The sequence below is a fragment of the Barbus barbus genome (genome assembly GCF_936440315.1).
Source record: "Barbus barbus genome assembly, chromosome: 7".
Lineage (NCBI taxonomy): Eukaryota > Metazoa > Chordata > Actinopteri > Cypriniformes > Cyprinidae > Barbus > Barbus barbus.
Genome location: NC_136735.1, coordinates 36067485 through 36082709, shown reverse-complemented (window position 1 = coordinate 36082709; position 15225 = coordinate 36067485). Strand labels below are relative to the sequence as shown.

The 15225-nt window shown below is 33.6% G+C and overlaps 1 protein-coding gene across 1 annotated transcript in view; it reads right to left on the bottom strand.

Moving 5' to 3' along the window:
• Nucleotides 1–564: 564 nt before the first annotated feature.
• LOC306872400 (glypican-5-like) overlaps nt 565–15225 on the bottom strand; it is a 173121-nt gene continuing 158460 nt past the window's right edge. Inside the window, exon 8 of the mRNA XM_079420929.1 lies at nt 565–1728. Within this exon, the coding sequence (XP_079277055.1) occupies nt 1586–1728 (143 nt within the window). The 3' untranslated portion in view covers nt 565–1585. The remainder of the gene's footprint in view (nt 1729–15225) is intronic.

Genomic DNA, 15225 nt, shown 5'->3' with positions numbered 1-15225 from the left:
AGACAAACTCAGAATTGCGAGATATAAACTCAGAATTGTGAGACAAACTTTGAATTGTGAGATATAAATTCAGAAATGTGATTTACAAACTCAGAATTCCAAGACAAACTCTGAACTGTGTCATAAACCTCAGAATTGCGAGACATAAATTCAGAATTACAAGTTATAAACTCAGAAATGCAAGACAGTAAGAAATAAAACTTATAACTGCAAGACAGCATCCAAATTGCGAGTTATAAATTCCGAATTGTGAGATATAAAATCAGATTTGCAAGACATAAACGTAAGATATAATGCGCAAGATATAATGCGATATAATGTAAACTCAAAAAAAAAATTTCTCACAATTCCAAGTTTACATTTTGTAATTATTTTTCCCGCCCTCTAAATTCTGAATTTGCATATCACAATTGTGTATTTTTGTTTCCGCCATGAAATAAAAAATACAAAAGGTATTTATGACTTTTGATCTCACAATTCTGACTTTTTCTGTCTTCCTGCAATTCTGTGTTTATATCTCGCAATTCTGAGAATCAAAGACTTTCTTACTTTTTATTTTTTTTTATCTGTAGTGAAAATCATTTTCCATAGAAAACACCCTCATTTATACCCTCAACTAGTTAAAAAAGTACTAGTAAATAATAGTGGTAACATCATTTTACAGCATTTATTAATCTTTGTCAGAGGTAGTTAATAAAAATAAAAAGCTGTTCATTATGTTAATTTATAGTGCATTAAGTAACATTAACAGATGCATTGTGTGATTGAAGAAATGTATTAGTACATGTTGAAATGAACATTAACGTTAAGATTAATTAATGCTGTAAAAGTATTATTCGCTGTTAATGCTAACAAATGAAACCTTAGTGTAAAGTCTTACTATGTTAAAAAAGCGATCATCTTTTCTTGCATTCAACTTCATGTGGCAGATGTTTAGTTTCATTATCTGTTTAATGTCACTCTGTAACCAAGAATAAATACATTGTAAATCAACACATCTTTATACACTTTGTTAAGGTGCGTCATACGCCATTTCAAATGAAAAGAAACAACAACAGTACATTTAAAAATGCTGAAAAAAGGAGGTCATTTAGGTACATGGTACCGAGACGTATTCATAAAGCAGTATGTGACATCAGAAATATTGCATCATTTCTATAAAAAAAAAGAAAAATGCTGATACGTGCAGTGCTCATTTTAGCGCACAACTATGTTTTGAATATACATCATTAAAGAATTAAATTAATTCATTTTTCTCTCAATGTGTTACTATGAACCCTGTAGAAAAGACATTATTCAAGGCAGTAAAGTGTTGGCAGAATATTTAGTAGCCTGTTATGTTTATGATAGAAACACTTTGTGATTAAAAAGGTTTATGAAAGGACAGTTTTGTTTCTTATGTTTCACTCTCAGTTCATCCTCAGTTCTTAATGCATCAATTGTTACGATCCGTTTCCATTCGAGAACGTCTCCTTCACTGGAATTTCGCCCTCGACTTTTTAAAAGCTGGCACATTTTCTTTTCTTACCAAGAAACAGTGTGAAAAGCAGTCTTGAGACTGGGGTGTGGACCCAGTTGGCTGCCGTTACCCTGAAAACAGCGCAAACACGCATATCGAGACCAGAGCCAGCGGGATGCTTTGTGTTCCTCTCCAGCTAGAATTCATCTGATCAAAGCCTTTGCTTTGTGGGTGATGGTATCGGTGATTGTTGGTATTTTCCGGTGTCACTGCAAGAGAAAAGAGAGAAGAATGTAAGTCATTCCACCAGACGTGAACTGATCAGATGGGTTTATTCGAAGCATGTGTTTTCATTGTGATGAGGAATGAGCATAGCCCGATCAAAAACAACTCAACATTCCTGGGAAGTTCCTACTTTTAAGTCATGATGATCAAATGCACATGAAGAACTGTTAATATAATATAGCAAAAAAGCTCATCACAAAATAAACATTTATTTGGTTTATGAGGCAACAAGATTGGATAACTAAACTAGATTTCCCAGTATTTTTTGTAGCAGCATGCAAATGATGAAATATACAGAAAAAATACCAATCATGCGCATCATTTGACCATCGTTTAGTGCTAAAGATTGGCTTGTCTTCAAACCATATGAGATGTAGATGAGTTTGTCTCTTCATCAGATCTTGGGAGAAATGTAGCATTGTATCTCTGTCTCATCAATGGATCCTCTGCAGTGAATGGGTGCCGTCAGAATGAGAGTCCAAACAGCTGATAAAAACATCAAAATAATCCACAAGCAATCCACACCACTCTAGTCCATCCGTTAACATAATGGGAAGAGCTGCAAGTTTGTAAGAAACAAATCCATCAAGACATAACATTAAACTGTTGCTTCTGGCTAAAATATGAGTCCTCTATCTATAACACACTTTCTCCAGTAAAAAAAGTCGTTTGGTCTGAATCGAGAGAGAAATGTGCACAGCTTAAGCACAATTTACAAGAGAAAACAGTCCTAAAAAGTTCTAGTTTTAGATATTTTGATGTGAGAGACAACAGGAAATTTACTTTTCACTGGAGGATAGAGGAATCACATTTTAGTTTGAAGTTAAAAACATCTTAATGATGGATTTGTTTCTTAAAAACACAGCTTTTCACTTCACAAGATGTTAACTGATGGACTGGAGTGGTGTGGCTTACTTGTGGGTTACTGTGATGTTTTCATCAGCTACTTGGACTCTCATTCTGACGGCACCCATTGACTCCATTGGTGAGCAAGTGACGAATGTTAATCTGTACATTTGCCCAAATCTGTTCCCATGGAGAATCAAACTCATATACATCTCAAATGGCCTATGGGTGAGTAAATATTCATCATTTTCATTTTGTAGTGAACTACTCCTTGAAATAACTGAATGTATGCATGCCCTAAATCTTAAAGTTGGAGCTCAAATGTTTCCCAATTGAATTTAAGACATTGTTGGCTCGCAAAGAATAATTAATAATCACATTCCACAATGGCTTGAAGAAAACATCATGCAACTGGGTTGGTTGTGAGTTGAAACCATTTTTCAACAAAAAGTATGTGTATGTTTTCAACATACGTTCAGAGTATCCATTGGGGGTTTGAAATCTCATTCAAATGGATTTTACATAGCGGTTGCTGTCACGTATATAACAAAGTGCACATGCATAGTTTCTCAGCGCTCCTGCCAGAGGAGCTTCACCAGCCAAAAACTACAAGCGTTCCTCAGTAGAATCGTTCTCTCAACAAAAGTGCTCTGAAATATTTCCAACCATTTTCTTTGCACGTCACACATACTTTTTAACCCTGAAGAATCTTTCAAGGCAAGAACTGCTCACATTTCTTGGCATTGGACTGCTTGGGAATATTTATGTTTAAATTTGCTTGCCGAAACATAATCCATTAATAACGCAGTACGGAAGGGACTATACATATTCAAAAAGCAACAGGAGTTACAAAGGGAGTGTAGAGGTCAGCAAAAACTATTGACATGCCTCCTCAAAGAGCCACAAATCATGTTTGAGCTTTTGTCAAATAAATCTGTGTGGACTAAAATTAAGCAGATATCGATTCTCTGCTCTGGTGTCCCCAGACGGACATTTTAAAGGGCTGATCGGAGACACACGTGGGGTATTTGGCAGCCCGCTGGTCCGACTCAAGACATCGATCCTCGTGCATCTTCAGAAGTGGCTCAATGAGAAGTGCTGTGACACTTGTGAGGGAAAACATGCCAGTGGCAGTCAAGGCACAAATCCTGGGGCTCTTCAAAGACCACCACAGCTTTGAGAACACGCAGAGCAAACAAAGATGAACAGAACGGCCAGAGCGTCTGATCTACACCACCGCTGATTCTGATACATCTTCACAACAGAAGAACAAAAGCAGATACAGGATGTCCTTTTGTAAACCGACTATGGGATCTGACAAACAACGACGTCATATGCTTATGTCAACTTTTAATATGTGTTCTTTGTCATCCATGTTTGCAAATGATTCATTCCACAACTCAACTATCATTGAAAGTTAAGATGATTTAATAGTTATTGCATTGATGTAAATGCCTTTAAAAATAAGTAATATTTATAAAATATAAATATATAATATTTACACACACACAAACACACACATGCACACATATATGTATGTGTGTGTGTAAGGAGTTCTGCAACTTGTATAAATGTTTTATAAACATTATGACCATTTATAGATAATTAATACATTTTCTTAATATTTTTTAAATATAACTAATAACAAAAATAATAAAATCTACAACATAAATAATATATATATATATATATATACATATATATATATATATATATATATATATATATATATATATATATATACAGTACAGTGTGTGCGAAAATTTTAAAATATATTTATAATTTTAACAGTGTACTTGTATATAATCTGATCACAGAAAAATGACCTATACATGAATATAAACCAATGAAAATATATATAAAAATATATAAAGAAATGAATTACAAATGTATGCCTACACACACACACACACACGTACTTACAGTAAAAAACGTATAATACTGGAATAGTAAAAATTATAAAATAATATTTAAAAAAATGAAATGCAAGCATTCACATAACCTAATATTTTACAAAGGGAGGAGAACATTCATCTCGCATCTCATGTTGATGTCAAGGGCTGTGTGCCCACTCAAACGTGAAGATATCTGAGCAAATTAATCTGTCACTCAGTTATAAATCAGACAGATGCCAAGATGGACGGGTTGCATGACATGCTCTCATCCTCAAAAACTGCACAAATTTAAACTCACACAATTACGGTTCCGTGCTGAGACGTCGCTTGATGTCCAAAGCAGAACCAGAGCCCCTTAACAACATGTTTGGCTTGACGTCTAACAATTAAGATCACACAAATTCAAGCAAATCTCTGCAGTTGGTGCTGTGATGCAGCATGCGTGACTGCTGCGCAGCTGTGTTGGTCATTACTAGCGCTGGGTCCCTCCGGACCTATGTCAGACCCCATTAGGGGGAGGAAGACAAGAGTGATGACCCATCTCCTCCCATGCATCCCTGCTTTCCTCCGTCTCAGCACAGTGGCACAAGAAGACCAATGATTGGCAGGCATAATCTGAGAGCTCCTGCTGATTACTTTCAGGACACGGACAGAATGCATATCAGGCCCAGAGTAAAAACAAACGCGCTCAGATGAGGCCAGGGAAGCCAATAATGACAAATCCATCTCAGGGCCTGGTAAAAGGCCTCAATCAATATCTTTCCAATTAGAATGTAGCTCACTAGCCTGAAGGAATGGCCCATGTGACCGCTTTTAATCAACCATTAATCAACTAAAGTCACATTTACATTTGTCCATTCTAAATGTAGGAAATGCATGTTTTGAAGATACATTGAACTGCAGTGCTTTTTGTAAACTGCTTTGGATAGACTATTAAATTTGAAGCAAATTACAAATAATATTTTACAATTTTTATTGAATGCTGCAAAGTGACAATTTCGCAAGAAAGTCGTAGTATTTAATGTGCAAAACAAGATTTTTGCAGTTGGATTAGCTAAGATTGGCATAATAATAATAATAATAATAATAATAATTAATACTACATAATAATAAGAACTACTTAGTTATTATAATACTAAATCATTAATAATACATACATAACTATAATGCTGATGAATATTTAATTTAATTATTAATATTATTAAATAATAATAACTGCATATAATATTAATAACTGCAACAACCACACTTTTATGATTATTAATATTAATAATAATAATTATTATTTTTAATGAATTATTACTAATATGTCATTATTAGTAATAATAAAATAATTATTAGTAAAGACAATATTAAATATAATTATACTATTTAATCATAACAACAGCAACAACCACATTATTTTTTATTAATTATTACTAATACTAAATAATAAAAAGAACAACAACAACAACAACTTTTTATTGAATACTATTATACAGGATACTAAATACAGTAAGTATTATTTATTTACAGATTAATTTTGATTAATAAATTAAAATATATTTAAGTTATTATATATTTTATCTGAATTATTATATTTAATATTTAACAATGAATTAAATTAGAAATTATTATGAATATTAATAAATATTAAATAAATTACAAATAAATAAATATTAATCTAATACTAAATCTTGTCATATTCACTTTAAAAACATCTTATAATGTGGTAAATTACCAGAAACAGAAACTATGACTATGTTAGCAAACAGAAGCGCTTAGCTGTGCTTCTGTAGCGATACAGTCGTCTCTGTTTATGGTTAGACACTGAACCTGATGTCCTTTCTGCCCCAGCTGATTCTCTCCAGCCTCTTCAGGGACACAAAGGCAAAAACACGTGTCTGTGTCGGCCTAAACAAACGCCATAAAACGAGCGTTAGCACCAGAAGAGGCTCAGATAATGCAGCAAAGACAAAGTTGGAGGCTGATGTAAAATCAATGCAAGTTAAACTCTTGGACCTCAGAGAACAATGATCAATAACACAACAACCGGGAAGGAAAAGAGCAGAATAAAGAGGCAGTCGTGGGTGGGACGGAGGAAGTGAGTGTGTCTCGTCTTACTCTACATGCCAATTCAGTTTCCACACAAAAACACAAAGAAACACGCATGCAAACCTTTCATTTGAAATATGCAAATGCATTAACTCACTCAATTTTGTCATCTCACAAGTTTTTTGATTCACACCGTTCACAATTGCCATCATTCACAAATGTAAATGTTTCCAGCATTGCAACTATAATCTCAAAAACTTTGTTGATGATGAATTTATTCATATGTTCTCCATTAAATAATGTGCCAGAAATGCAATCTCAGTGCGAAACGCAGAAAAAAAGGAAAGAAACTCCACAACTGTGAACATTTAGACACGCAAGAGTAACTGAGCCAAACAAACAAAACACAAACTGCATAACCCTTCCAGAAATCATGTCCCATAGCAGAGAAGGAAATCATTTATGATCCATTTAATTTTAGGGCTGTTATGACATCCAGATTCATGTTAACAAATTGAGTTTAAAATGCAATTACATGTGCATATACACACTCACACTCACACACACACACACGCTCTATGTCATACTATTTATTGTCAAAATAATTGCCCTCTTTTGTTACATTTCATTTATTCATATGGCTCTTTGGCTAAAAGCATCTCCTTAAAAAAATAAATGTAGAAGTAAGATTATTTTTGTTAAATGTTAACATTTGTATTGGCAATGCGAAGAGTGAAAAACAAGCCAAATCTGACAGTATATCTTAAGAACACAGATGGAAGTGAGATGCTGGGATTGCTTTGGGAATCAGTACTGCTGTTCTCTTAAGGTTAGTGGAATCAGTGAGTGTAAGCTCAGCTGGAAAAAACAACACTCACAGCGCTTCCATTCAGACGCCAACACAAAAGTAACCGGACGCTATTCAGGGTGGAAAAGTTGAAGGTCGATGAGTTTAGTCCATGTGCCACTTCCTCTTCTGTAACGTATAGCTGTCATTCAAACTATATATAAATTGGTGCAAAAGAGAGTTAAAGCATTTATTTATTTGTTTATTTATTTACAGTTGTCAAATCAGCATTTTCAAAGATTTTCATTGTAGATCAAATTTTAAACAGGTTTATTAAAAGGTTTAAAATAAATAAATAAGCATATTCATAGAGCAAATGAGAGTAAAAGTTTATTTTATATATATATATATATATATTTTTTTTTTTTTTTTGTGGTTTTCACTGTCAAATTCAACACATATGTATGTATGGGTTCTAAATAAATATTACCTGTATTTTTCAATTGGGACTCCAGTTTTCAATATTTATATTGTATATAAAATATTATTAAATAAATTCATAAAAAATATATATATTTTTAAAAATATTTACACAAGTCTACAAGAGGAAAATAAATAAATTATATTGGATTTTTAACAAACCTTGGGTTGAAGTTACCAAAGTTTTAATGAAGTAACCATAGTAACAGGGTTTTCTGTAGTCTATAGTCTCATGGGCAGAAAGTGCCAAATTTTCAGCCAAGTTTCAGCCGTAGTGCAGCATACAGCAAAGAGCGGAGCTCAGTTATCCATCTATTAATTAGAACGAATGTAACAAGCTTAAATATTTACCATCAACCATATCAGCTGCTAGAAAACAACAAGCCAACCAACATTCAGCAGACTGAGGCATGTTAATGAAGAGAGAAAACAAGAGGAGAGACAGGAGGGAGTGGAGATGAAGCCACCTGAGAGCCTCCCGCTCGCCCCCTCCACGGCCCCTGGAGTCCCCGCTCTATTCATTCACACGGCCTCGCCTCGGTCGAATATCACGGCACACCGATGCGCTTTGTGTTCTGTGTGTGCTGTGATTCTGTTCATTCTGCTCCAGAGGTGCTGTGTTGAAACAGGTTCAACGGACAGCTAATGCGTTCCACTTGTGGCCGTTCCTCAAACTCTACATAAAAACAACCTATTAACAACGTCACAGTCTTAATTTTTATTTTTTAATTAAAAATAAAAAAGCTTAAAATAGGAATTAAAAAAGCTTAAAAATGTGAAAAAAATACCAAATGTACTAAAATTTGTAAAACTAAATAAAAAATACAGTAATATCAAAAATATGTATTTATTAAAAATATCAAAAATGATTAACAATAGGGGGGAAAAAATACTGAAACTAAAACTAACATAAAAATGCCATAATATTATAAAATAGAAACTAATAGAAATAATATAAAAAATATATATATATTTGGTGTATTATATATATATATATATATATATATATATATATATATATATATATATATATATATATATATATATATATATATATATATATATAACTATATATATATATATATATAACTATATGTAAAAAGGATATGTTTAAATAATGCAATTATTAAAACTAAAATAAAATTATTTAAAATATGATAAACAAAAATGACAATCACATTACAGACTTACTAAAACTTAAAATTACTAAAGATTTAAATTATAAAAATAAAAGTTATTTTAAAATATAAAAATACTATATTATTATAAAAAGAACTAAAATAATGAAAAAACACAATTTATTAAATTGCCCTGCCTCCAAAAATGACATCACTAACTCCTCCTCCTCTAATTTTTATTATCTAGCCATTTCCTAAAACACAAAATCACATCACAAGTCACTGACAATCACTCTAAAAACATGACAAACACAAGAAAATAGGAAATATGTCATTTCCTGCATTACTTCCTTTGCATAATTATTCCATGTCCAGAGTCCACAATCCACAGTCTAGGCAAAACTTTCTCATTAACCGGGTTGTTCATGTGTACAAAACACCTATAATCAAACACACCTGCTAAAACATTTCCTACACAAATCCATATTATGTGTATTAATGCACACATCCAAACTAAACGACACTTAAACTGTCAAAATGAGGTCAAAATGGACAGTTTCTCGGTCTATCAGTTGATTGCTAATGCTTTCCACTTGTGGCTGTTCTTGAAACTCATCACCCTACTATCACCTGTATTACACCTTCATGGTCTTATAAGCCACTTTAACAGCAAGAAAGCTGTTAAACCACAGTAAAAACAACTAATTATTTCTGGTATTGTAACACATCTGCAGTTCACACTTGTAGCAGCTTTCCATCTTTTTACCGTATCGCCACCCTTCACACATCAGCATCACAACGCCATTAAAACAAATGTGATGGCATTTGGAGGAAATGATCTTTAAACAGCTGTCACAGAAATATATTGACACAGTTAAAGAATCTCAAACTGTTCAAGAAATATTTTGACTAATTTCTTCATTCGCTCGGCTGTAGACAAGTGCCTTTGTTTCAGCAGCTATCTAAAGTGTTTGACACATGATGGAAAAAATAGCATTAAATTTGCATAAAATGCTCTATGTGTGATCGTGTTGATATTGTTAACTGAAACAAACTATTAGTTATTTAAATAAATATTTGATGAAAATTTAAAATGTGAACTAACTGAAATAAGGTAAAAATACTAAAATTACTAAAACTAAAATAAAAAAATATAGTAATATTAAATAAATATATTAAAAATTAACAAACAAAAATGATGAACATACAAACCAAATATAAACGATACAATTACGACAAAATCACTAAAACTTAATATTAAAAACTAAAAGACAAAAATAAAGCTAGTTCAAGTATTAATAAATACTATTATAGTATATGAAGAATACTGAAATAATGATGTGTGAATAGAGTTAAATAACTTGCCCAGCCTAAAAAAGACATCGCTAACCTTTCCCTTTCCACTTTTAAAAAATGTCATTAATTTAAATTAAGCTGATAAAAAAAATATTATAAATATCACATTAAAATATACAAATATTAAATAAATATATAAACAAACAAAGAAATAAATAAATTTGAAATCAAAATAAAAAAATTTAAATGTTGACTTGGCAACTAACTGAAATAAAATGAGTCTTATTAGTAAAACTACTAAAACAAAAATAAAATACAAAAATATTTAAAATTTATTTTTTATAAATGTAGAAATAAAAAAAAAACATTAAAAAATCTATAAAAATTACAAAAAAACGTTAGAAAATGACTAAAATTTAAAAATTAAAAACTGACAACTCACAAGATAAAAATAAAAGCTAACTCAAAATATTAATAAATACTACTTTTATGCAAATACTAAACTGACAATGTGTGAAAAATCTATTAAATAACAGCAATATTTTTTTCATGAACAACCGGCTTGTTCATGTGCAAGAAATCCCTACAAACATACACACCTGCTAAAACATTACCTATATGAATCCATATTTTTCATATTAACGCGTCTGTTTCCACACTTAAACTGCCGGCATAAATATATTATGAATGGATGAATGATGCAACTGGCATGCAACACTAGACGTTCACACTGTATGGAAGCACCTATATCTGCTGGTGATTATGCGGTCAGTCTCTAGCATGTTGCCAGGTACAGTCATTTCTAGTTTGAGCAGCAAAACAAAGACGAATCACACAATATCGATATTCCAAATACGATCTGTGAACTTTCTGCAACACAATCTGTCACGCGAGCCACATCAGGGCCGCAGCGTCATTAGCAATATGGCTTTCCGCTGTTCGGGATGTGAAGTAGGCAAGAGCTTTTCCAAAAAAATTATGCAGACTGAATAAATACCTGGCTGCAACACACTTTTATTCAGGCGAAGCAGAGGCCAAGAGACATGACATACATACTGCTCCGTACGGCCATTACATCACTGTCAATCACACAGCTACTCCTGACCTTGCTGATGAATATGAGAAAAATGAGTGAACTTCCAGCGTTTGATAGATGATTGAAGGCACACATCATTCATGCGGTGCTCCGCTCGTTCGCCGGGGGAAGCGCTGAAGGGCCGTATTCAAATCCTCATTTTCCCTAGAACAACATTAGTGGAGACCTGCTGCTTGGAAATTGGAAAATCTTGGAAATTATAGACATCTGCTCACGCCGGACATCAGAGCGAGAGTGCGTTTTATGAGTCGACTTGAGTGCACAATTTCAGCGAACAACAACAAACAACATGGCCTGCCAAATTATTACTTACGACATGATGCGTTTAAGTTTTTGTGGCCATAAAACAGACAATTTAGTGGGTTTATCTTTTTTACTTCTCAACAAAGACAAAAAAGAAAAGCAAATGATGTGCTTTAGGTGTGGGCTTCACTCATGCAGCCACAGTGCATGATGGGTAATGTAGTCTTGGCAAAGTCTGTCACCTGCTTGTTTAAGGTAAGGATTTTAATACTTAGCAAATAAATAAATCAGATCAGATCAAAACTGAAAAATAAAAAAATAAACAAAATGTACAATTATTTCAAATCTGAAATTTCTAAAATTTCCAAACAAATATTAAAAAATAAATATATCTAAATATATAAATTAATTCAGTATGAACATGATTGGGGTCAATATAATGTGTACAACTTGTAATTTTTTTTTTTTAATTCCTTTTATGGACATAAATGTATTACCTATTTAGGATCCATGGACACTGTGGCATAACCATTTTATGAGTCCTTTTTTTCTGGAAAAGCTTATCATTGGTCACAAAAACACAATCAATTGAAAATTTTAAATTTTGACATGAAACTAATTTCTATGCTGCTAAAAGTGAACATTCTGGAAGTCGTATACGAGGCATCAAAAATGCATGACAGTCAACGCATGCTCTACAGTCAAATGCTGAGAACACAAACACACACAGTTAAGTCACACATTCAACAAACAGGATTTTCCAATTTTTTCTTTTTTTACTATTTTAGGACAGTAGACCTGTCTACATCTAGCTGCCAAATGACCAGCTCTGAAGAAAACGTTTCCCCAACGGAAACCGTGACATTCAAGTGCACTCATCTCTTAAACGCAATCCTTCTGACATGACTTGAAGTGTCTATGTGGGTCTAAAAGCTGACAGCAGAAAAAAGCAGCCCTGAAAGGCTCCGCGTTCGAAGGCCACGATACAAACAAGGACCTTCAAATGCTCTGACCCTCCAAAAGTGGGGAAGATCGGGAAGGTTGAGTGGCAGAGGAAAGTAGAGACGCTGCATCTTTCATGAAATGTGGTTCCTGGCAGAAGTAATCCAGGTCAAACCAGATTGACTTCCCCTGATACCGGCGCTGGCAACCCCTCCTAATCAAAAATCACATCTGACTGCAACCATCTGGGTTCAGCTCCCAGTGCTCTCGTTCAGATGAAGTCAACACAAAGGAACATTGCATTCATTTGTTGAAGTAAAAAACACCTGTGCATGTATCTAATGAACTGCTATTACACTTTTTTCCTGCACACCGACAGAAACCAAAGGTTGAGCGTTTTTACACCTGTGGCTTGCTCTGAAAGGAGCCCTTATTTTGCACATCATTTTTCCTTTCCTTTCTAATTTAGGGCCCTATAAAATCTCTTTCATCTAACCCTCCCAACATCCCCCCAAATTGTGTTTTTGTTTTTATTTTTATACAAAATTACATTTTGGTAATCAAAAAGCATATGCAATTAATCCAAATCAAGAAACACATAAAAAATAATAACTATTTATTTAAAGTTGATTAAAAATGTATTTCTTACCCAGAATCTGTTTGCATTATTATTATGATATTCCTGAAAAAAATAAAGTTGCATTTGCATTTTCTGCATCTTGGAAATGATAAAGCCCTAACCATGCAAAAAGTAAAAGTATGTATCTCTCAGCACAGAGCCTGAGAAACACATACGAGAAGCATGAAACATCTGTTATAAAAGTACAACTCGCAACAAAAGCTCAGCATGTCTGTGAGTGTTTCATGCCGGACTGCTCTCTGAACTTCAGACGAGCAAGACACTACTTTGGTCTTCTAAGACTTTCAGATGGTGAAACATGAAGTAAAAGCTGACTACAAGCACAGCTACATGCTAACTATTACAAACCCAGCGTGAACTAGAAGTGCAGCAAGTCTGAAAAATGAAACTGGCATCATCTCTCAACCTCATGTTGGTTTTGTGTTTCTTCTGAAGGTTCAAAAAAAAAATAATTGTCATTTTTTGTGAAAAAAGAAAGTTTGAAAAAGTTTTATTTTAGTGTCATTGAGAATATTTTCCATTTTTATTTTAATTGTAGTTTTAGTAATTTTGTAGTGTGTTTTAGACATTTTAAGTAGTTGTTTTATTTGAATTGTCTACATAGTTTTTATTCATTTTTATTTTAGTTGTAGTTTAGTACATCAAGGTAAACTATATACACAGTATATATACAGTATATATATATCCATGGACACTGTGGCATAACCATTTTATGAGTCCTTTTTTTCTGGAAAAGCTTATCAATGGTCCCAATGTGCACACTATCCATCCTAAATCCTATGTGATAGTAGTCATTTTCAATACTATTTAGGGCAGACAGCGTGGATAGTATGCACATTGGGATGCAGGGATTGTGTGATTATGAGACACTGGGCTAGACAAAAGTGAAGTGAACGCGGAGTGAGAGAGAGAGTGAGAGACGGAGAGCGACAGTGTGCGAGAGATATGTATACTCATATGTAATGAGGGTACAGTGAACCAGTGTTGCCAGGGTAGCCGTTTTCAGTCGCGGAAAAAATTACAGAGCCGTGGGGTTGTGGTTTTTTGGGCTACTTTTATAATGTACCGCGGCCACCCAGAGTGTACACATGTGATCGCAAAAGGAAGTTATTACAAACACTCGATGGTGGTTTAAAGTGAGTTCTTTGCAAAAGTGTACTATTAATCTCATAATAAATTGTCTTATGTAGCATGATGTTAATGTTAGGTCTAATGCACCAGAACAATTCTTCTTCATAATGCATTTGTCATGGAAGTTCAACCTGCCATAGGAGCTGCTGAAATAGTTCTACTCTGCCATCATTGAATCTGGACTGCTGAGTGAATCATTGGTACAACCCTCCCCACTCTCCATGAACTGTACTTATCCAGAGTGAGCAAAAGTGCTGGTAAAATCACTCTGGACCCCTCACATCCAGCACACTCCCTCTTTGAACTGTTACCATCTGGTCGACGCTACAGAGCTCTGAGCACCAGAACGACCAGACACAGGAACAGTTTCTTCCTTCAGGCAATCCATCTCATGAACACTCAACAATAAACACGGAACACACAACTCTATTATACATCATTTATTCACCACACTTATTTTTTTTTTCATTTCAAATTTGCACATATCAGACCTGTACATACATAGTTGTCTATATTATATATTGTGTTTTTGCTGTTTTGTACATTGCCTATTTGGATATTTGTATATTATTCTTTTATTATCTGTGTCCTGTTGCTGTCTTTCTGTTGCGCTGTGGAGCTTCTGTCACTATAACAAATTCCTCGTATGTGTAAACATACCTGGCCAATAAAGCTCATTCTGATTTTGTCATAATACTTCACGTAAGGTCGCAAGAAAATGTTTTGTTGTATTTATTTAGAAATACTTTTGATAATAGTTGGGTAAATGTATACTGGGACTGAAGCGATGTGGCTTGGTAAATGTTTTATTTCCAGTATAAAGGCTGATAATGGCTGAATAAAAACAAAAGAATAATGATAAAAGAATAATAGGGATTATGTCTCATGCTGGCGGAGGAGTAAAAGGTTCAGTTTCCTTAAACTAGTTTATCATGCATTTCTTTATTTCAACACATTTACAGGTAAATCCTAG